The sequence below is a fragment of the Ischnura elegans genome, chromosome 3 (genome assembly GCF_921293095.1).
Source record: "Ischnura elegans chromosome 3, ioIscEleg1.1, whole genome shotgun sequence".
NCBI lineage: Eukaryota > Metazoa > Arthropoda > Insecta > Odonata > Coenagrionidae > Ischnura > Ischnura elegans.
In genome coordinates this window covers 48185973-48209253 of record NC_060248.1, presented here as the reverse complement: position 1 = coordinate 48209253, position 23281 = coordinate 48185973, and the positions used below count along the sequence as shown (strand labels likewise).

Here is a 23281-nt window from a genome sequence, read left to right as displayed (position 1 = left end):
GATAGTGCTGGGACATTGGATCCGAAGGAGGGAACTGTAGAAGTGTCACGACAGCGTCGTCGTAAGCGATCAGTAAATCGCCATTACCCTTTTAATTAAAACTTCTGAATCGGTGCCGGTCCGAAATAAAACGTGGGAATCGGAGGAGTGGAGCGGACGATGGGAATTTCTCGTTCACCCGATGATCCTCGCGATCGGAAAGCGATTAGTGAATTCAAATCCTTATCGGGAAATCGGCTAAATGGTTTCGATTGAACATTTTAATGGTCTAGTTTGCTGAGTGTGCTCCAGAGTGCTTACGCCACGTGTGTGCCTGCTCTCTAATGGAGCGAGCAATTACGTTTTCGTCGCTCTGAATTGCCTCGGAAGAAAAAAAAAGAAGTGCCCATTTCCGTTTTTCGCTGGATTCAGCAATACACGCTCCTGATATTTTGGGGCGTTTGCCGTAAAATTAGGACCATAAACTCTCGGGATACGCTACTTGGGGGTTGAGTTTCCGTGTTTCTTACCACAAGTCTGGATTTGGGGAATCATGAGGATTCGTTGAATGTACACATTAGCATATGTACAAGCTTAACTGCTTGAAATATTCATGAAATGACCTTTCCGGATTCATATTAATTTTTTTCTGGCGTAATGCCTGGAGAAACGCTTATTAAAATAATGAAATTTAGTTGCTTTTCTCATTCATTCTCATAGAGCCGTTTCGCAATGGTCTGAAAAGTCACTTCCGTGTCCAAAAATCGATTTTGTCAAATTGTTTATTTTAGTCCTTACTTGTTCTTAACATGAAGAAAACTGTTTATTGCGTTGGTGGAAAATAAATGTATTTATTTTTTAAGTGAAATAAATATAGTTATGTACAATTTCATAGAGACCGTATGAAAAACTAAAGAACTTGCAGAAATGTTGAACTCTTTGTGCTCCAGCGAATTCCTAGGGATTTTATTTTTTCTGTCCTCTAAAGCCAAAATTTTGTAAGTTAGACACGCATATCACATTAGCATTACCCGATAATATTTGAAACAGTGGCATGATAATATGCATGGTTTTTATTATGCATACATTAAATAAACACTGACGTCCTTGAAAGCAGTTGGGATTCCGCGTTGATGAAGCGTAAAAAAACTCATCAGCCTCGCATTCCTTCGAGAACTGTTCTTTTCAGCAATTCAGACAGCATTTCTACTAATTCCTCCCCTTTTCCGTGCACTTACTTACCCACTGGCAAAGGATGATCGTTATGTTGTGAAAGATTTCATGGTAAACTAAAATCTATATTTTCCCATAGCCTTTAAATAAGTTAATTTTGATGCGGCCACAGGGTTATCTCATTTTAGAGTGAATTTGGCAATATACCCAATAGTACATCCTGCAATGGATAAAACTCGAAACTCGAGCTTCTCATAACTCGAAAAATAAAGCGTGGGTGCTGATTGCGTTTATAATAAATTATGGCAGAATTTATTACTGTAAAATTATAAGAAATTATTGTATAATGACTGTATATTGGTGAGTAAGTATTGGTACGTTATATTAATGCATCTAAGTAAGTCAAATCAGTATCAATGCTTTATTCTTCGAGTAATGATAAAATTATTTTTACTTTTTAGAGAATATTATACCGTTTTGGGAAAAATCTTTTTAACCTTTTCTATTTTACATTTTTTGGTGGCGAATCGTGTAATTGATTGAACCAGAGCTGTTAAAGTGCCTGCCGAAAAATTGATAACTATCGCAAAAAATTTAGAAATTTTAAAACTATTTTTTCATGCAGAAATGTAGCCAAATTATTAGAGCACAATGGCACAAAATTTCAGTTACCTGATTATTGAATATTCCATTCTCATCGAAATCAAGCAATTGCACAAAATTTTAAGTCGATCTGACAAATGGAAGTGGGATAAAAATCAATCACATGAGGCCAACAATGAAACAGACTGACGAAGCACGTTCAGGATAGAGTGTGAAAAAAGAAAGGAAGCAAGTAGGCAGGTATCAAGACGTGTGTGTCGCATTGAGTGACGCCGCACGTAATGAAGTTTACTGGCTAATGAAGGTGTCGGGTGGCGAAGACCATGCCGGTGTGCTGAGTCTCGGTTGGGTCGCAAGTTTGAAGGCGTGAGTGAATAGGGGGAATGGTGGAAGGGAACCCATTAGAGGTTGCGGTGAGAGGGGAGGAAAGTAGTGGCGGTAGTGTCGCAAATTGCTTTGATGGCTGGAGGGTTTGAATCGAGGGAGAGTGACGAAATTGGAAGTCAAAAGCGAGAGGGAGGGAAGGCTGAAAAGGTGGGCTGGATCGGTGGAAAAAGGCGGTGATAGGGCTGAGGTGTTTGCCTGACAGGAGTCTCTTTATGATACATTCCCAACCTGCGGCGTGGACGGCGGAGAAATTTGTAATATTTGCCATACGATTTTGTCCATAAATAGACGAATTTTAGAAACACTCAAGGAACTACTTGTGCAATAGATACGGAGAATGATAATTTCATTGGTGTAAATCCGCTTTTTGAGTAGATGATCTTTACAGACCACATTTTTGAAGGGAGTGATCAACCTCCTCTCTCAGTGAAGAACTGCCATCTAGCTTCCAAAGGTACGAGGTGGAGATATTTTGTAGCGGTATATCCACTAATTAAACATTACCTGTGGGTAGATATATCGCGGTGAAAATTCAAATCGAGCTCACTTTCAAAATCTATGTTCTCACGTTCGGGCAGTTTTCGAAGGCCTTGAAGCCATTTTCGACACGTAGAGTAGTGGAAGACAATTTTAGCATGCAATTACTCGTCTCTTTCCTCATCAGATGTAATTAAACGCAAGAAATGTGAATTTCTTTCTTTCGCTAATTTCATTTTATCTGGTCATGTCCAACCAAGTTCGTGGAGTAAGCGTAATCTTCGCAGACGGCATATGAATTTGGTCTCTTCTTTGAGTGCCCTTCAGCCGTTTGCTTTATTTGCTCTATTTGATTTATTTTTAATTTATTATAAGCTGCAGTGTAACTATCCACTTGAATTAATTTCAGTATCTCCTCCTTTTCAATGACGTTTTTGATTGGTTTCTTGGTGTGCCGTTTAGTTTCACTACCGTTTATTTGAACCTTCTCGTTGCATGATAGTTTTAGCGAAAGAGCTGTCAACGTCTGAGGACTTCAAGGTGGATTTTGGGGACAAAAGGTATGATTACTGTTGCATCGAGCTGTAAACTACTTGAAATAGATTCGCCACCGTATATTTTGCAGCAGAGTATTTCCGTGCATGACAGAAATGAAGCTTTCTGGTGTCACTGGACTTCGGTAAATTTAGTACTTCCTGCGATGTCAACTACAAGGATCCCCACTTGCAGAGAGTTTTATTCTGTGCGTGTTGCGAGTTTCCCGGTATGGGTGTGCAATAGCTTTCCGATAAAAATATCTTATGCCCAGAGCTTGATTCTCACTCGTTTTGAAATGCTAATATCTGGATGGGGTAAACAGGTTTTACGCATGAGGTACGCTTAAGCACTTTTCAGTTCACAGTAGAAAATCACGGAGTTGGAGCGCATCACAAGTCGTACGGTCGTAATGCAATTTCCTATTCGGCACTTATTTTTAAAGCCAAGGAAGTAAAGATTTTCTTTCATATACAGCTTCTAGTAAGTAAAACACCATTAAAAACACAAAAAACGGTGCATTCATACTAAACGGTGATTAGTTATTTATCATTTCGCTCAAATGGTTACGAACATAAGCTTCGGAATTATTAAATATCTTTTACATACAGCCAATAGAAGGAAATATGGCATTTTCCATTGAAGGACATCATAACTGTAGAGTCCTGTGCAATCGAGTTCATGATTGATATGGGATGTTGGTTGTGTAACAAATTACTTAGTTATTGTGGGTTGTAATAAGCAAAGTTTGGAGCATCTGGGTTGTTGTGAATGGGAATATATATGTATGGTAGTATACTATATATGTAAATGCTATAATAAGGATGTAAAGCACTTACAAAGCTTCTCAAAATATCAAAATCTGCAGTGAAAATTTTCTTATTTGTTGATATTCAGTTGAATTTTAGTAAAGCATCCTACTCCTTTCGAAATGCATGAAATACATTGAAACTTATTTTGATTTGTGTTATACGGAGGTGATTCTTGAAATTCTTCAAGTAAACATAACTTTACCTATGCTTTGCTTCCACAATGATATCTAAATTCACTCTTTCGTATTTGCCTTTTGTAGGACGAGGTCATCACGAGGTCTCTCCAAGTGTTCGACTCGGCGCTATGATCCAAGGCCAATGAGGCCCCCAGGAGCGAGGCCCAACCCGCCCCCCGTAGGACGCCCCCTGGCTCGGGGGCAGAACTGGAGTGGAGACTGCGGGAAGGGGGATCGAGTCGGAGGGTCGTCCTCTCCGTTTCGCCCCAGTCCCCTTTGGCAGGCGTCGGAGTTGTCGGGGGCGGAGGGGCCGCGGGGGCCTTCGCGGCCCGCCTCGAGGAGCTCCTCCGTTCGGAGTGGGCCTCGTCCCTCTGCCTCCTGGGGGCCGGATGAGGCGAGCGCAGCGATGTGGGCGGTGGATTGGTGGACCGTAGGGGAAGCAGCGGAGTCGGTGGCTCCTCAGGGGCCTTCAAGGGTGGTGAAGGCCCCTCAGCGGCCTCGAAAGGTGGTGGTGATGGTGGTGGCTACACCTCTGTAGCATCAAAAACTTGTGGAGGCGCCGGTTCTACATCCAAACATGGTGGAGGCTCCGGGTCCCAGCGGTTCACCCAGGGTCGTGGTCGAAGAAGGTTAAATGTCTTCCCATTTGGCATCGAAGGAGGGTCAGGAGGATCCGCGGCCGGCGAACTCCAGCGTTTGGTGCAGTCAAAACCCCAACGTGCGGACGCGGATGACACGCAGTCGGAAACACTCCTGTAAAACGGTGGAGATGGTGTGAATGTTGCTTGGAGTGATGTGAAGTGCTGAAGTGGTGATTAGTGAGGTTAGTTAGTTGCGATGAATTACAGAATATTAAATTGTTAATTTCAGAGTAGTAGCATGAAAGAGGTAAGTGGAGCTTTAGTGAGTCTTGGGCGGCAAGGTGGCATAGATTTTGTTGGAACAGCGAGTGATAGTATTGTGATTGGGTAGCGGCAGAGTAATTGTTTTCTGGCAGGACTTTTTTAGCGCATGCTGATAAGATTATCAATTGTAGGGAGATGTGATAGTTTCCTTTTTAAGGAAGGATTTGGTATGCTCAGTCATCACTTTGCTCTTCCGGCTGGCTTTTCCCTTTGTCATCCTGTGCGTCTCCACTCCATCGTCAACGGAGAATGAATCAGAGAAATCATCTTACTGAAGTGGGGTTTTTCCTCTGCCGATGTACTCACAGTGAAAATGGCCCTTACTTTCCAAGAAAAAGACATTCTTTTGCTGAGAGACTGATTGTGTGTTTTGAGTTTCCCGACAAAAGCAATACGATCAAAATAAACAATATGTTTGTCAAAATAAATGTTTTATGGAGTGCGTGAATGCGTATTTTGTGCCAAGTGCTCGGTTACCAATTAAATTGGTTATTACAAGAAAATCAGCAGTCGAACGGAATATATTTACTGTGAGAGTGCAACAAAGAGGAAGAGAAGAATATACAACCTCGTTTGAGCTGTGAAAGGTACTGATTCAAAAAAATTGATTCAAACTAGTAATGTGTGATCATAGGTGCGTGTGGGAAGAATGCTAAAGCTTGGAATTCATCCACGATTATAGCCCTCGCAAAGCCTCCTATTGTGGGACGTTTCATTCTGCGATTTGCAGATATGGTCGAGAAACCACTTGCTATGGAACCAGAGAAGGAAACATTTTCCAAAAGATTTTTATTTTGTTTTCTGGTTTAATTGCTGAAGAAAAAATGGTTTTACTAGCATCGAAGTATGATGCATGGGTGAATGAATATCATTATAGTGCTGTGTAACAGTACCCAGAACGCTGAGTTTAATAGCTATAGTGTGAAAAAAATTAGTAGCATTCGTCGTTTTATAGCAGCGGCTCTCTACGTACCTACTTAGCGCACTGCCAAATACACCTTCATTGGAAATCATAAACCCGCTGACTCTCTCAACGGACGTACGAACGATGTCTTTCAAAGAATTCCACGGCCGCAGAAGTAATCAATTGAAACGGCATTTATCATTCTTCTATCCAGTTCCTATTGCTCGTAAACGTTGAGCAGGATAAGGTTCTTGATAAAGAATATTGGTTGAGAATTGTGCGAAGTTCTAACCTAAACAAAATCTCTCCATTTGTGTGTGAAATGGGCTATTTGATGGTGGATAAATTACGGCGCGGAATTTGTTGCGTATGAAATATATTTTTCCCCAAAAAAGAGTACGTTTTCTGTGACCAACAGTCATTATGCAAATTTATTTTGAAAACCGTCGAAAAAATGTGATACTTACTTGAAATTGTTTTTAATGCAAAAAAGTTCATTTCAAAATTAAGATTTAAGCCATTGGGCGTGCAAGACTAACAAATCTTTTTGGTCTGAGTCTCTTTATGCTGAAAGAATTTTTAAGGGGTAAAGATTTTAATTTAAAAATTTAAATTTTCGATGCACTGAATGGACTGTAAGAATTTACAGCTATTTGCGAGGCCAAGTGCAAAATAGAGCTCATTATCAGGATTTTTTTATTTTTTCGTCAATGAAAGCTCAGTAACATCCGCAGAGGTCCCGGAAAAAACTCTTCCATTAGTGAATAAGGTAAAGCATCAATAGTTCATGGTGAATTTTTAATTTCTTTGGAGCGTGCCGTCAGATGTTAACTCTCCTATAACTTTAGGATTTAGGGTTAAAGCGAAGTCAATATACCTTGATTTAGTTTAGTTTAGTAATTTTTTCCTTACTTCATCCGTATGGTATCCATATGATGCATTCAAATTTCATGAATATTACCTACGATATAGGATCTTAGATGCATGGATTTATGGAATGTTTTTTCGCCAGGGTAAGTAATTGTCCAGTTGGTAGGTCAAATTAAAATGATGTAATTGAGCCGTCTTAATCTGGGAAAGCAATTTCATGCCATCTTATTCTTAAGTTTATTATAATTTATACTGAATGTGAATGATTATATAATAATTAGTGTTTATTTAATTAGGGGTACCCAACGATATGTACTGAAGAGGCGTTGTGTAATGTAAATGGAAAGTATAAAGACCTACCGTTGGCAGACGAGGAGTGATTTTGAGCGTCATGTTAACTTTCCACTTTTTCTCTCATATTTTGTTTAACGATAGGGTAGTCCGAAAAATCATTTTACTTGATTGCTAGAAATATACTTTAATTAAAATTTTATGAGTTTGTTTAAAGAAATTTAAATGCATAAAATACTGACTGATTGAGTTTTTGGGTTTAGGGTTTTATTTCAAAGAAAGGATAATTGTTTAAGCATGCAAAGTGCTCGCAATCAATAATAGCGTTTTTATTGCTCAGTTTATACCTTGCATTCTTCATTTTCAAAGCAATTATGTTTTTTTTTTGTGGTAAAAAAACATCTGCTGCCAAATAATTTTCGCAGGTAATACTATGATAAAATTCCTAATATACATGCTTTAGAGCATCTGCTTGTAGTAATTTTTGGTATGTTAATAGATCCTTTAATTGGGGAGTATACTTTAGGTCCTGCAATAAACATTGAAGAATTTAATTTTTTTATTCGGCCTTTTTTTTAGGAATGCTTTCACTTTTACTTCCAAGTACCTATTTCATTCACACAAGGTTGTTGGTAGCTTTGCCACAGGATACTACATCATGTGTCTAGGTATTTTCTTAATGAATTTTTTGGCATTTAAATGCATTCCCAAGTACTCAAATTGCCGTTCAAAGTGTTTATCCGAGAAATTATAACATCGAATATTCAAGTTTCACGAACAGTCTAGGCTGGACAGGGCACTAATTGCAAGTTATGAGAAAGACCTTATTTCACATCTGAAAGATTTTATTTCCTTGTAGTACCACTGTAGATTGCAAGCATCGTATTATTTTACATTACATTGCCAAGGTTGTTATATTTAATTAATACGTCCACAACCCTGGCAGCTACCTTGATATATAGTTTCAGCGTCAGATAACGATTCGCCAATTAAAATTACTGGACGGTAGAACGTGTAATGCAGTTTAGGTAAGTTGGAAGTGGTCAAACGACAGGCTTTGTTAGATTTTTTGAGGCCCCTTTGAAATTAATAGACTGTAGACATCGGTGGAAAGAACTCTTTTCATTATACGCTGTCCTAATTTTTATGTTTAAATACCAGAAGAGCCTACCATTATTGTCATCAGTCGTTATAATTCAGACAGTTATAGTATTTTGAGTAGTATTTAATTCACCGTAGTGCTCTCAGTTTCAATTATTCCAATCATAATAATGCAGGAAAATATTGTAAGTGTAGGGGTATTACATATAAATGCAAAACGGATTAGCTGTGACTAGTAAATAAGTACATTTCAAAATTGTAATTTTAAAAACACCAATCAATACTATTTTCTTAGGAGTAAATAAAAATTGGAGTAAGCTTTAAAGACTATAAGATGCTTGGAAACTTGCATAGTGATCATATTTGATCATTTTCTTGTCTGTTTTGTCCTTTTTGCTACATTTTAGCAGTTAAATACCATGCGGAAAGGTTTCTGTGTAAGGAATGCCCACATCCGATCGTATGTTTCATACATTCTCTTGCTGCTCTTTTAGGAGCAAAATTGAACAAAATCATTGGCAAAAATCAGTGAATTGCAGTTTTATTAAATACATGCATCCTTGTCGCAGCGATCTAATTATTTTTTGGGCGTTTTAATGTTCGCCATAAGTAACTAGTATGCGTTATTTAGAATTCAAATTTAGGTTTAAAATTCAGGTGGACCGAAATTAGTTTTGAGTGATCAGGTTTCTGTAAAATTAATTCTTCAGGTCATTTTTAACAAATTTTAAAATTATTTGCTTCTTTTACGCACTGATGAAACTGCAGAGAACGTTGATATCTTGCTAATTGATGAATTTGGAGTCTGTCATTAGATGATCCAGCTACTAATTAGAGGCGCATTCAAATAAATTGCGTTGCTCTAAGAAAATGGAAACTATTACCTTCCGGAACACCAGATGTGTAGAGGAAAAATAAAGAGATATAGTGAAATGGCCTAATGGAAATGATAATCAATTATGTTTTTAGGTCTTAGAAATTAATGAAAACGTCTTTAGAGCATTGAAAAGAAATATATTCCAGTCTTTTTATTGGTCTGAACTTTCGGTACCCTATTTGTTATATCTAATAACAATTCATAGGATGTAAATTGTGTTTATGATGTTTTTAATAATATCATTAAGAGTTTGCTAACTATACAAGGAGACTATTTACCTACATATATTTAAATAAGAGCTGTCAGTGGTAGATTGATGTGTTCCTAGTTCGAGAGGTTCAGAATTATAAAAACCAACGTTAACTGTACACATACATTCCAAAGATGCATTTCATAATTATGAAAAGTAGTTAAAAGATACAAAGCCCAAAATGGACCCTTTTCCATCGTAATGTTCAAAAGATTTGATCGTTAAAACGTATTTATCTTCTTGGTTGACTTTTGCATATATCAACGTGGCTTGTTACGGAACTAAGAGCCGTAAAATATCTAATACGTTGCCTGCAAAAATTTCCATATCTCATTTTAAAAATCAGCTCTTACATTTGTGCACAAAGCGAGACAATTTTGTGCCACAAGTAAGTGAGAAAAACCATTTATGACTACTGAAACCTTACAGTTTCCAGCGCGATGATAAAAATATCACGTGCCTACCGGGGTAATCGGTGCTCTGTGACGTAATTTCTCCATGTTTAATTGCAATAATTCATTTTTCCTGTCCAGGAAAATTCAAAAAAGTTGAGCCATCACTAACGTTTTAACGGATTTTGAATAACTGTCCTCAAAGAGGATTAAACTTGAGTTAATATTTTACAATAATGAATATTTTTATCCGTCAACAATGTGATTTTTTGCTCAAAAACCAAAATATTTTCCCTAACAGCACTATGATAATGTGATTTAATTTATCGGGCCCGCAAGAGATGGGCCACTAAACAAGTTATGAAACCTTTTTGGAGACCGTTTGATTCATATGGCTTCTCCAATTACCTTGTTAATGCTAATTTATGTCCGCTGCAGAGATCTTGTAAAGAATAATCTTACCTTCTCTTCGTGTGAACCACTTACTACACCAATCCGCACTTGCTACGTGTATTTTATATACCGCCTATCATTTTGGCTTTGAATAAGGCGGACTGGGTTTTTAATACGTCACAGAACATTTTGAGTCGGGAAACTTCAGCGTGACTGATGGAAAAATCCAATTGTTGATTTTTAGGTGTATCACATGCGTGAACTATAGTGTATATTGAATTTTTCCTGTGTTGTTACATATTGATATAAGCGGCCATTATCTAGCAATGTTTATACCTAACTTATGCTCTAGATTATAGGTCTACATTGACGCAAAAATGTAGCTACGGTGGGTTATTGCAGTCATTCATGCAGAGATATTTCCAGCAGTCACCTGTTATGCCCATGTGCAGGCGGGAAGACGCTCTCCATGGGGTCAGTCATCCCGACTCGTGGTAGCAGATCTGTGACGTATCGATGTAATTACGTTTATTGTCAGTCGTTTCCCTTAGCTTTTACGGCATTCCAGAGCTGTGATTTGTAGAAAATTTTAAATACGCCGTATTGGGACATGAGGCGAAAACATTTAGGCTCCACGGTCTGTGTTATTCATCGTCAAAATAAATACATTTAACTGTAAATAAAAAAAAATAAACCTTCGACTGTTTCTCGGAAGTGTGTGCTCTTTCTGTGACTGACTGTCCAAGTTTTTTTTTTTTTAATGATATGAATAGATCTCCAATTTCCTTCTCTGTCGTCATGTGTCGTGCACGTGTGACTAACTAAGTGCGCATGCGCGGTTTGAATAATGGCACCATCCCACGTGGTGCCACCGCCGACGCGACGTCACCATCCAGTCACCACAACGCCTCTTCGGCTTCGAGCAGATGTGTTCGTACATCGATTAAACCTTTGGCTCCACGCTTCTTCCATGTCAATCCCGCCATCCTTTACTACCACCTGTTTCAATCTCGAAAGCCGCGTCCGGTTTTCATAGTATATATTTGGAGCGACTTTCGTCGTGTAAAATGTTTTCTTAAGGCTCGTGTGTCATAACATGTAGGCCAGGGTACCGAATATTTACTTAGAAATTTTACGCGAGATCAGTTACTCAACAAATTTCACTATAAATCTCTGCATTTTTAGATTTGCAAGCCATACGAGTTAAGCTGTTGAAATTGCACTCAAAGGCTGGTACCACGTTAAATTAGGTCACATGAAAGGTGCTCTAGCTTTTGAAACATAAAGAAAATAATTTTGCGATAGTTAAAAATGAAAGGTGGTTGGCAATCTATCTGTCTTTCATATTTCTATCTTGATCACTTATCGGGATAAGTCTTAAGGGGATCACTCTATTTCGGAGGGGCTTTTTCAAATGATAGTTCTTCTGGCAGCCACTGTGAGTCTTTGAATTCCTTGCCTTCTTTCGTGCTCTTTGTTGAGATTCTTGCGTTTCTCCTTCTCTCCATGGATGTCCGGTCCTCTGAAATAGGGAAATACTAGACGAGACGACCATCTTAAGGCTATGCTATGTGCTAATGAGCTAGCCCACATAATTGGGCGGAATTGGATAATTGAGAAAGAGCCTTCTTCATCCCTTCAATACGCCTTCTTTGCCCCTACCATAACCCTTCCTTACCCCTTGCTCCTAATGACCCGGTGCACAAGTAATCGTTTAACCCTCACATCAAAGCTCGCATGAAAGATTAGGAAATTTTTGCAACATAGGTCCTTTTGAAGTTGATTTTCAAGGGAACTATTTCATTTTTTTTAGTTAACTGCTTCATGAATCTCGATATTTTACGCGTCATCGTTTGGTTAGTGATCTATCACACGTGAGGGTTCGTTCGAAATGTGGGTAGGAAAGAACTAATTTCAAAACAGAGGAAAAACGCTTATTTATTCAACCTCGAATTTCAAACGCATCGCTATCACCACTGAAACTTAATCATTCTCCGAAACTTAACTTCTTCTCTCTCAACAGCACTAAGTTAATGTTATTTAATTTATCGGGCACGCTAGAGATGCCGGGAATATTATTAAACAAGTTATGAAACTAAACTCCTTCCAAATATGCATGCCCTTATCTTAAGTAATTCAAATCAAGAGTATGCCTTTCAACAGTTTATTGTCAAACCTCCTGTGCCGTTGCCTCTTGATCCTTTCAAAATTTGAGAAAGCTGGGTAAAAATACCCAAATCCTTTCGGATTAGGCGGACGAAAGTGCGCTCCTTACCACTCGAAACGCTTATGACCCGGCTGTTATTCGACAGGAGAGGCTTTTGAGTTTGGAATGGACGGTAGAATAACTCCCTCCCATCTCCAAAATGTTTTTCCGGTAACCCGTTTCCTGCTTCCTTACCTTCTCTCTTCCAATGACTCCTCCCATGTCGTGAGCTTTCATCTAGCGAGGACTGTGAAGCGAGTGTTTGAAGAAGAGAAGCAAAACCGTCAGATTCGAGGATTTGAAAGGATATTTCGGCGTCAGTTACGTCGAAGTGATTGAAGAGAGTACGCCGTCTCTCCTAGTGATCATTATCTTTTTTGAGACAACACGTATTTCTCACAACACGTGTCGGAGTGGTGAAAATTGTCAGAATTGAATGACCTTCCGCGTACTTGGACACACTCGGGTTTTGTCGAGGGAAAAGTGAACATTGGTACTGCTTAAAAAGAAGATATTTCTTTTGCTAGGCACTGGTCTATCATCTGAATATACTATACTACTCATTTCTGTGTCGAATCCTTTCCAAAGAGAATCCGCAATGTGTTTTTTCACTCGGTATTTTAATTACTGTGTAACCGAATTTCATGAAAATGTTGCTGGTTTTTCATTCCACACCCATGTAAATAGCCTATGGATATATGAAAACTTTGCATACTGGCAATAACAACAATAAATCTATAATAATATTAATAATGATACCTCTCTCTGTGAGAAGAAATTAACGCTAAGTGCAATAAATAGTGTTCTGGTTTTAAAGTTGAATTTGATTGTTATCTCCTCCAGGTTTTCCTGTTTAGAAAATTAATTCAAGTATCATCTCACAGCACGGTCCGGCATATGGTTCTACTATTTTACGTAGTGTTATTAATTGATGACATGCTGTACTTAGCAACTGCTGAAGCGCCCAAAACTACGGAACTTGTAACCATGGCATTACACATATAGTATGCTTTAGAGGTAAGTATTAGATTATATGCGATCGATGAATGGATGAAAGTGTCACTTAACCTTAGATCTTGACTTACAATTTATGCTTTGGCTGGTAAAATCATGATGCCCAGGGGGATTTTAGGATTTAAAGGGTGTTAAAATTCATGAAGGTAGTAAGTAAATCTCGACTCCCTGTCGAAACATCCTGCTACTTGATACAATGACGCCACTGTTTTTCCGAGAGGAATCTCCCGGGGCAAACACAAAATCGAGGAAAGTTAAAAATATTGAAAATTTGGTCAAATTTTGTATGTGTGTGGGCGTAATGAATTTTGTGGAAATAAGGGTGACAAAAAATGAAGGCTGCACAGTAGTAGTTAAATGAAGCAATTTCTCTTATAATCGTGGAGTTAAAAATATAGCCTATTTCATAGCAACTTAACTTGGTGTAGATGTTGTTGTAACCCGGATCAATTACTAAATTATTTCACCAAAAACAACTTAGACGGCGCATAGTAGTGATTTTAATTTTAAAGCACTTAGGATAATTCATATGACTATCGACGGATTGAAATATTTTCCATACTGCAGGCTGTGTTTTGAAGAAATTGTGTCCTTCTCAACTAATGAATACGCTTAGTAGAATCATGCCGTTATGATTTGTTTCAAACTAGCAGTCACTCTTAGCTATGTTTTGAGTTATACCAAGTTAAGTCGTCAATAACGAGGCTTATCGTTAATCATTAATTAAAATACCATGGAATGCAGGTTGCTAGAATTATTTGGGAAAATTAAAACCTCCACTTTAGTGTCCTCCACCCCTGTTTATTCAAATAATAAAGTGCACTGATGCGCACTCCAAAATAGTCAATAACTTAAGTAATTATAATACTGTGGCTTTGGTAAACAATTTGTAAGTAGGCACTCGGCCCTTCTTATGGAGAGAAGACAATAGCCAGTAGATTCGAGTCAACTCGAGTGACTCCATCAGCCAGTCTTCGAAAGAGCTTCCCTTTTCTCCTCCATTTCAGATTTTTGTAGTTCATATTCATACGTTTCGTTCATCATTTGGGCACCTTGTGCTTCCTTGTTATTTTCGTGCACGTGGCTGTTTCCTTGTTGCAATAGAGCCCGCGTGAGCAGCCGCACATCACGTGATGCACGCCCACCAAGTCAACAGTGTCACCATTGGGATATCCCAGTGTCACATTGTGGGTCATCTGTGATTCTTGACGGCAAGTGTCCCCTTCCAGCTTCAATGGAAAACATTGAGGGATGCTGTAGCGGTTCAGTCCTGCAAAGAGAGAGAATAATTACGGCGCTTTCGTAAATTATACATGGATTAGAGGTATTTATAGTGCTACCGATACGTCTCGAATCCGATATTTTTAAAGATGCTGATTTTTCGATAGGCATTTCTAAATAAACAAGTAGGATAGTCGTTACTATGTATTTAGCATTATTATAAGACCATACTATTTTTCATTCCGCTATTTGCTATGTTTTACCGACCTACTTCCGACAATCTACCATCAATCTCTTGTAATTCTCAAAATACAAGAAATTAACCTTGAATAGTGTTAGCTACTAAAGGTACTGACGAAACGAGCTATGAAATGGTGGTTTCCGTATTTTATTAACATTCATATTGATCATTTAATATTTCAGAGGAAAATTTTAAGGTGTTTTTTTCCAGTCTCGTAAAATTTAGTTTTTTTCAATCCTTAAATCGTCGTCACTTCCAAATTTGGTATGAACGGTATGAACACCATATCCTATGCTGTGATAGTTATTTCATGTTTCCTTTAATTTTCTTAAGGCCGCTCTACACGGTGAATGATTATGAGAATGATCTTATGATCATTCACAGGATCATGCGAGCATTTTCTAATTTTCATTGAATGATCATGCGTACGACGGTTCAGTCGCGAATTTTTCCGCTATACACGGCGAATTATTTCATTCACATGATTATTCAGCATGAGCATTCGCATGATACTTCACATTGTATAGCGGCCTTTATGAAATACCCTTTGGAATAAGTACCCTACCAGAATTTTCTTTGACAATTTATGATAATGTCTCATGGATTATATTTACATGATTTTAATAAATTTACAATAACTCTTGACCTATTTTATCATTTCTGTATCAAGATTGAAGTTGTATAATTGTTCTCTAGGCATAGAAATTTTAAGTTCATTTCCTGTTTAAAGTTCTCACATTCTACCGCTAGCCTTAATTTATAAAATCATTAGTCTTATTGACTGACGGTCCTTGTATGAAACTCAACGAGGAGACAATGCTACTGCTAGTCATTACTATTCTGAGGGCAATAAAATGCGAATATTTAATTATTAACGGTCATATGCTTAATGGATCCTGAGTTACTCTATAACTCTTCTTGGATTATTCAAAATTTTCTCTATTACTGTGTTGCTGTAATTCTTTTATCGACTCGCTAATAACATTTCAAACCCATTTGCACTGAATCTCATGGTAATGATGGCAGCCCTCAATGTTTAATTAAGCATATGATAGCTTTCTTAAGTTCTTGCTTAAGAGATCCATTGCTTGTACCATAGAAACTGGTAAGCGATGCCAATCAATTACTAAGAGGGCCTAACTCCAATATAATAGTTGCCTTGGAGTTATAAAAAAATAATGTTATTTGGATTCTGTGTATGTGCTAAAGATTAAAATGGCCAACACCGACGTCACGTGATGTCTACGACCATAGAGCTTGATTTCACGTTTCGTATTTCGATTGAAAATTTTATTTTCACTAAATTCAATCCTTACGACGAAAGAGTCGAATCAGGATTTTTAATAAGATTTATTTGTTAGTATTTAATTTTTTAGCTTCTTTCATTTCCCATAGTATAGTTAAGCGTTTCAATGTTGGCCTTAGCTTGTAATGGAATGTGCAACCACTCTGAGTGGCCTCCTGTATACATTTACTTCACGTGGTGTCTTTGAGCACATAATTCCCACTCACCAAGCACACAGCACTCGTCCTCTTCGCAATCCAAACTGGACGCGCACATGACGTAAGAGGGCCTGGCACCGACAGGTGGTGACACGAGGACAAGGGCGGAGCCCAGAGCAAGCACTGCGAGGAAGAGAACAGAGGATACCCTGCTGAGAGGTGCCATTGTCGCCTCGAAGTGTATGCTGACGCGAGTTGAAGAAAATGCAATGTTTCGGAATCTGTGGAAGAGAAAAGTTTGCATTAGAAACACGTAATGCTGCAATATTCGAAATTTAGTATTTCGCTCTGTCAAAATTAATTTTTATAGGTTTTCAACAAAGTTATAAATAATTCTCTACTGCAAGAGAAAATATAACCTTGATTTTTCTTTTACATATATGCACGCCCGAGCAGTGGCGAATTGTGGAGGTTATAAACATTTCATTTTTTTAGTCAAAGTATGTTGGGAAAAATAAGCATACCTAATTCCCCCAAGTTCTTTCATTCTCTATGCTATTTTTGCATTCATTTCTTCTGGAAAAGTTGAAAACGTGCTAATCTTGCAGGTGGCTCTATGATGAAAGTTTTCATTTCACCAGCTTAAAAACCGTTTTATAGTAATTCATGAATATCTAAGTGCAACCAGTTCACGGAAATCAGGCCTCAAACGGATATTAGTAGAGAGGTATTGCATACCACCAAGGCGCCACGTTATATAATCATCAAAGCCCAACTCTTTGTTCACCTTAGTCCAGAAATGCTTTAATGCACCCGAATACCCTTAAGGATAATAACCGCGGTAATTATTTCATCTGGTTCTTAGAAAAGTGAAGTTTCCAAAAAAAATTACTTTGCATTTTTGCACATTTTAGAGAGTTTATCAGTAGATGCTCAATAGAGACCACGAATATTGTGATTATGACTTAAAAATACGACAATATTATCAATTTTATGTCTTAAACTAATTCATCTACACCTACATACTACGCTGCAATCCGCCTAAAAGGCGTGTGGCAGGGGGCATTAGGGCACCAGCCATTTACACACAAAAGAAAATGCTGTTATGAAATTACGACTAGAATTTATTTATTTATTTAAGTCCTTTATTAACATTCTTTATGGTAATTAGCATAGTTGGTAATTAATTGTATAATAATTATGCGATTTTTCGATAACAATCATAATTGATTCAATGAATTGGAGATTTGAATTTTGCCGAGTGAAAAAAATACATGTGGGTACTCTCTCGTGAGTGGGAAGGTCAGTTTTAAAACAGCTGCCTTAATTTTATTTTTCGTGTTATATAAACTTTTGGAGTGCTTTTATACTTATTGGTTAAATACTAAATCTAGAGGATGCGGGAGTTGTCGTAGAATTGTAATGGATTTAATGTCCATCTTAAATAGATGCCACTGCCAAGGAGGTGAACTCAAAGATGTCCACGATATTGTTCCCCCTTAAAAGATACTTTCTGCTCTCAAGATATTTGCTGTAAATTTGTCTTAATATTTACATTGAAAAAGGTTGATGTCACACATACCAGTGACGTAACTAGGGATATGCTTCTGGGGGGGATCGGATGGCCCGGGGTGGCGTCCCCCAACCCCCCCCCCCAATGTAGGGTTTGGGAAAATCTTTGAAAAATTACATGCCTGGAAAATTACATTTGGAACCATACATTATGTATGGCACCACCGTGAATTTCACCACTTTTTATCTTGTATGGGGGCACTGAGTTTACTTACTGCTCTTCGAAATATTTTTTCGTTGTGTTGTCAATTTCGTCAAGAATTTTTGTTTTTCGCGTGGTGAGCGGACAGAATGTATGCGCTGTAATTTTAATGGGGATTTTGAACGCTAGCGCTCCCCAACGTGAGCATACAAGTAAAGGTTATACCCTTCTCAGAATGAATACTCCTCCTTACTTTATATACGTACTGAGCATCATACTGTATTTCACAGTTTGCGCTGTTTTTCTCCTCACAGAATTTCATAAGTACGACCAGGGAACAATTTACGATACAAATACGAACAGCATATTTCGACGTACCACGGTTACGACCACCCTGAGTGGTAACTTGTGTTATAAAATTTTACGATGTGACCCGCAGGAACGAGCAAATTTTTGCCCTCGGGGTAACCAAAGTTGGCGTCAATTTCCAATATAAAAATATTCGCGAGTTCGTTATTCCTCCTTTTTATTGCTTCAGGGAGTTTTCTCTCGTTTACCTTTAACATTTATTACATATATTTCCCGCCAACGTGTTATTTCACGTCAAATATGGTCGTCATTTGTAAAGCAGTCCCAATAAAAATCATCAACTTTGCTTAGCAATAAGCAAAATTTTAAGAATGACGTTTCAAAATATACAGGAATGATGGGAACCCTTGTAGCATTCTGTTCTGACGTATTTAGGCCGCATCAGAATTCAATCAAGCCTGATCAATCGCATGAGGTTTTACGATATTCGCCTCAGGACTGATAAATTTAAACTTCTACATTATGTGCGAAAAATCCACAGAGGAAAAATCATTCGCCTTGACCGGGATTCGAACCCGAATCCCGGTCAAGGCGAATGATTTTTCCTCTGTGGATTTTTCGCACTATTTGTGCATTGCGGGTGACTCCGTAAAAAGTTATCACCGTGGCTAGTCCCGGTATACTTAAATAACTTCTACATTATGTTTAGTTTGAAGTAAGGCGTATTTGAATCTGATCTGATTTACACCATATTTTAAGTATATTTAATTTTCCAAATTAATCTGCATATTTAGCAAAAAAAAAGTAAGCCATTGAATAATTCTGTTGCACGCAAGAATTTTACTTTTATAATAGCAAGTGACTAAATCCTATTTCCGAGTGATAATAAAAATATAACATATACGAGTATAAAATAAATACATAATATCTGGAAATGGAAGAGCTGATGTATTAATGATGGAAATAATTAAATATGAACCTGGACTAGTTCAGCCAAATGCGGTTTGAAATCAAGTTCCAAGTGTTAATATCGGATCAGATTCAATTTATTTTTTCTGATGGGCATCAAGAGGTTAGCAAGAGCTAAAGTGGAAGTGAGAATGCCTTTGCAGTACGTTGTCTGCTTCAATCACCTTGCCAACGCTATCAAATGATTTCTCTCTCTTTCTCCCCGTCCCTCTTTTTCTCTTTCTCCCAACGCTACTATGTTCTCTTTCCTCACCTTCCTCCAGAACCCTTGTAGTGTCACAGATATGATGCTGAATTAAACATCTAATCTGGAACCCACTTGGTCGGTGCGAAATTTTCATCCAATGTATTTGGGGGTAAAAACGAAACTATTTTTATTGTATAATACGGTTTGTTCTGGCAAAAATGATGAAGCAAGCTCGTAGTATAGGGCACTGTTAAAAATTAATGATCTTTGGCGACGTTGCACCAAATCCAATGTTAAATCATTGTTAGAGCCTGTCCAGGAGATAAAAGTGACAACTATTTGTTTATCTCCCCGGTTATAATTCTGAACAAACGATTTATCGTTCGGAGTAATCCAATGGGATAATTAACAAACTGCTCTTTTCCCTGGCATTCAATTTAACCTCGCCTATCGCATCCCACAGTCTCACCTCTTAAGGAGCTTTCACCTTGAATGCGTGATTCAAATGAATATTGCATGAAAAATTGTCTTTTATACTTTCTGCGTATTTTTAGTCAATGCTATACTTAAATTTTTTGCGTCATTCAACACTGGAAATGATTTTCGAATTCGTTGCTATACTAGGGCGCTCTATTATTTTTTTCATAAGGACTCGAATTTTAATCAACTTCTGATTTTTTTCGAATACACATATGGTTTCGAAAAAAAATGCCGACAGATCAAATTAAGGAGGAAGCATTTTGAAATCTTTAAGGCAAGGAAATTTGCCTCTTCCGTTAAGAAACCTCAGGACAACATTAAGAGGTGTAATAGGCAATTACGGTCCCGGTAATTACTTGGATATTCCACCAGTTACAACTCAAACTGTTCACTGATATGAATACTATTTAGAAGATTTATGATTGCTAATGTCACTAATGGAAGGCATTGATATCTTCCGAACGAATGGCTACATTCAATAAAAAGCTAAGCTTATCTTGACCGATGAATTCGTCAAATCAGGCCGAGCGTAGTCGTCCGAATAGCAGTGGCAAAAATTAGAATCGGGACTGATTTATCTAAAAATTGAGCCAAAGATTTATGTTTTTCACGTTTTATTTTCATTTCTGCTCTTCTTTTCACGAAAAGAGCTATTGTTTTTTTGTTGTAGAATTTTCATTTCCTAATTGGCCAATTAAGAAGAGATTGAATAGAAAAACTCTTGGTATTTTGAAATATGCATTAAAGAATTGTTTGAATAATTTCCCTTAACAACCTGTACCATAAGAAAATCACTGAGAAATGGCCTGAAGTAAGCGGCGCTGTATAAAAACACCGCTTAAAGTTGCTATGAACCATCTAACATCTAAGTAACTCCAAAGATGAGCCATAGAAATGAATACCCTACGTAAACAACGCATGCTAAGCTTTTCAACCCAAAACTACTCAAGTCAATCAAGATGGCAAGTATTAAACAGGTAATGTTCTATATTAATTGCATGAAGAGACAGAAAACAATCATATAATGCGAAAGGCAATGCACATCAGCCTCTGATGAATTTATTTCCCATGAAGGGGATTGGATGCTAATCCTATCTTGCGTCACGAATTAGCACTTGAGCGAGTCAGTTGATAATAGGTTTCTTTCGTTGAATCTTCACGGCAGCGCCGAGGTTCCGGTCTGGTGTATCTTCATTGTTTCCAGCCGTTTTCCCTTCATTAAACCCACAAACGGAAGGGTATTGCGCTCCACGTAAATTGCGACCTTGCATGGCATTGGCGAGAGAGAAGTTTGGGATTTCCCATAGAACATAAGAAGAGAGAGAGCGGCCATCGAGTCATTAGACTGAGTCTAAATCTTCTGCAGTGAGCCAATAACTCGTGATCAGTTTCTTTGTTAACAATATCTGGAAGTGTTCTTAAGATTGAATCAGAATTAAATGCCTAATAAAAACGTTCTACCGTGGCTCCCTTTTCCCCCTGTTTTGCAGGGCTTGGTCGATAATGAGGAAGAGGCAGGTAAAATTCGGAGTAGCATACAAGATCGCCCTTTTTTCCCACTTGCTATTCGTACATGATTGATTCGTACATTCGTACGTCAGCAAATGGATTATTCGCGAGATGAGAAGCTAGCTGCAGGATTTCCCCATCACACCACCCGCATACTACGCGTTACCAAGCTATGGTCGCCGGCAAAGCGCCGTTGAAAAAAAGGCGCGGATTGACTGCGTCGCATAGGGGAAATTCTCACGCGAGGCACAAGGTGGAGACCCGCACGCCACCAGTGTGCGTGACTGCGTGATTAGGCGGAGTGGGTGGTAAATGATGATGAGCAGGCAAATCAGTGGATGTGCGGGAGAGGAGATAGCAGAAGATAGGAACGGAACACGCGAAGGTGAGGGACAAACAGAAATGAAATGGGCATCTTTAAGTGATCCGGGTCCGTAAATAGATTCTTTGCAATTTTTGCGATAGCATCGTTTAACTATGACGGCTTTCCATTCGGGGAAAAACGTCGAAGGAGGAACGATGCGGGAAGTCTACCAATCCGGAAACTTCAATAAACGTATGTCTATGAGTATCGGCTGGCACAGTTTGTTAACTTCATTGACGAGACAAATGATTGAAAAAGTGATCATTTATATAGTTTCATTTTTGAGCAGTTCGGGCTATGCTTTGATTTTCTGGCAACGTAGCAGTCATAAGTGAGACAGATAATGATTTGAAGAAAACTAATGAATGTGGAGAGCGTATCGGTTAGATAATAGCTGAAAATAAAAAATGAAAACTAACGCATTATCATGCAGCAAAAGATAGCAAACTAGGACAAACATGAAACTAGTATAACTAAACATTGAGCGGGTGATAGAGTTTTTCTTTATAGGAAGATAGTGAACATGGAAAGACGCCACCATTGAGCGCTATTAGAACTCGAAATCGTTTTTTTTTTCGACCCTACCTGATTTTCATTAATTTATAAAAAAAAAGGTGTTGTGAAACTTATTGAGCCGTGGTAAATAAATTCTCCTAAGGGAAAATTTAAAGTATAAATCATGCCCGTACCTGCAAAATTATTCCTTCAAGCATTAGCAACCATCATTAGTTATGAAACTGTTCTTGCGCTTACTTTTTCGATAGAGATGACTGAATTATTTATTTGAAAAGATATTCAAAGGCAATCACTTTAAAAATGTTACTGAGGCTTTCCGTGAGTTCTTTACCCTTTAAGGAAAAATTTTTAGCTTTTAGGGGGAGAAAAGCGATCAAGTTAGCGGTGAAATGCTATATCTCATTAGAGGACGGGAGCATGTCAACGAGCCCCCTGAGCTAAAGTGTCCCATAAACACGGGGCTCATCAAAATCCTAGTGCCCATTGAGGCGGCAACGGCTCTCATCTGACTTCTCTCCCTCCACACACATCCGCCTTTCTCTCATTCACTCTCTCGATTCCATTCACTGCATCTCTCCCCTTAGCTATTTTTCCTGCCGCATCACTCCGACCTTTTTGGATTTTTCCCTGAGGTATTACTTGTTTAAAACTCAGACCAACGTTTGAATATTTATGGTTATAATAATAATTCTGTATTCATTATTCGAGGAAATTAGAATTTTAAAGTCCTCTTTTACATCATACATGGTTGAAGCACAAACATATCCGAGTAAAACCCTACCACGTAGGGTGGGTTTTGCTTTTTTCGCTAGAGCCTACAATCACTGAAGGCAGGGTTGTATTACGCTGCCAATGACGCTGTTTTTTTATGTTCAGGGAATAGAAAAGACTCTTTCAGTTATTGCCTCTACCTGAAATTTGAAGATTGAATTAACAATGAAAATAACTTTGTTTTATGTCCACACTTTTCATTTTAAAAAGTGA

The 23281-nt window shown here is 38.1% G+C and overlaps 2 protein-coding genes across 2 annotated transcripts in view; one reads left to right on the top strand and one right to left on the bottom strand.

Annotated features, from left to right (window-relative positions):
- LOC124155738 (Kv channel-interacting protein 4) overlaps positions 1-13146 on the top strand; it is a 562897-nt gene extending 549751 nt beyond the window's left edge. The window contains exon 6 of the mRNA XM_046529806.1: positions 4226-13146. Coding sequence (XP_046385762.1) covers positions 4226-4273 — 48 coding nt within the window. The 3' untranslated portion in view covers positions 4274-13146. The remainder of the gene's footprint in view (positions 1-4225) is intronic.
- Positions 13147-14124: 978 nt separating this feature from the next.
- Positions 14125-23281, bottom strand: part of LOC124155736 (astakine-like) — a 29083-nt gene continuing 19926 nt past the window's right edge. Inside the window, exons 2-3 of the mRNA XM_046529803.1 lie at positions 16319-16530; positions 14125-14614 (exon numbers count right to left, since the gene is read on the bottom strand). Coding sequence (XP_046385759.1) covers positions 14385-14614; positions 16319-16475 — 387 coding nt within the window. The 5' untranslated portion in view covers positions 16476-16530 and the 3' untranslated portion in view covers positions 14125-14384. The remainder of the gene's footprint in view (positions 14615-16318; positions 16531-23281) is intronic.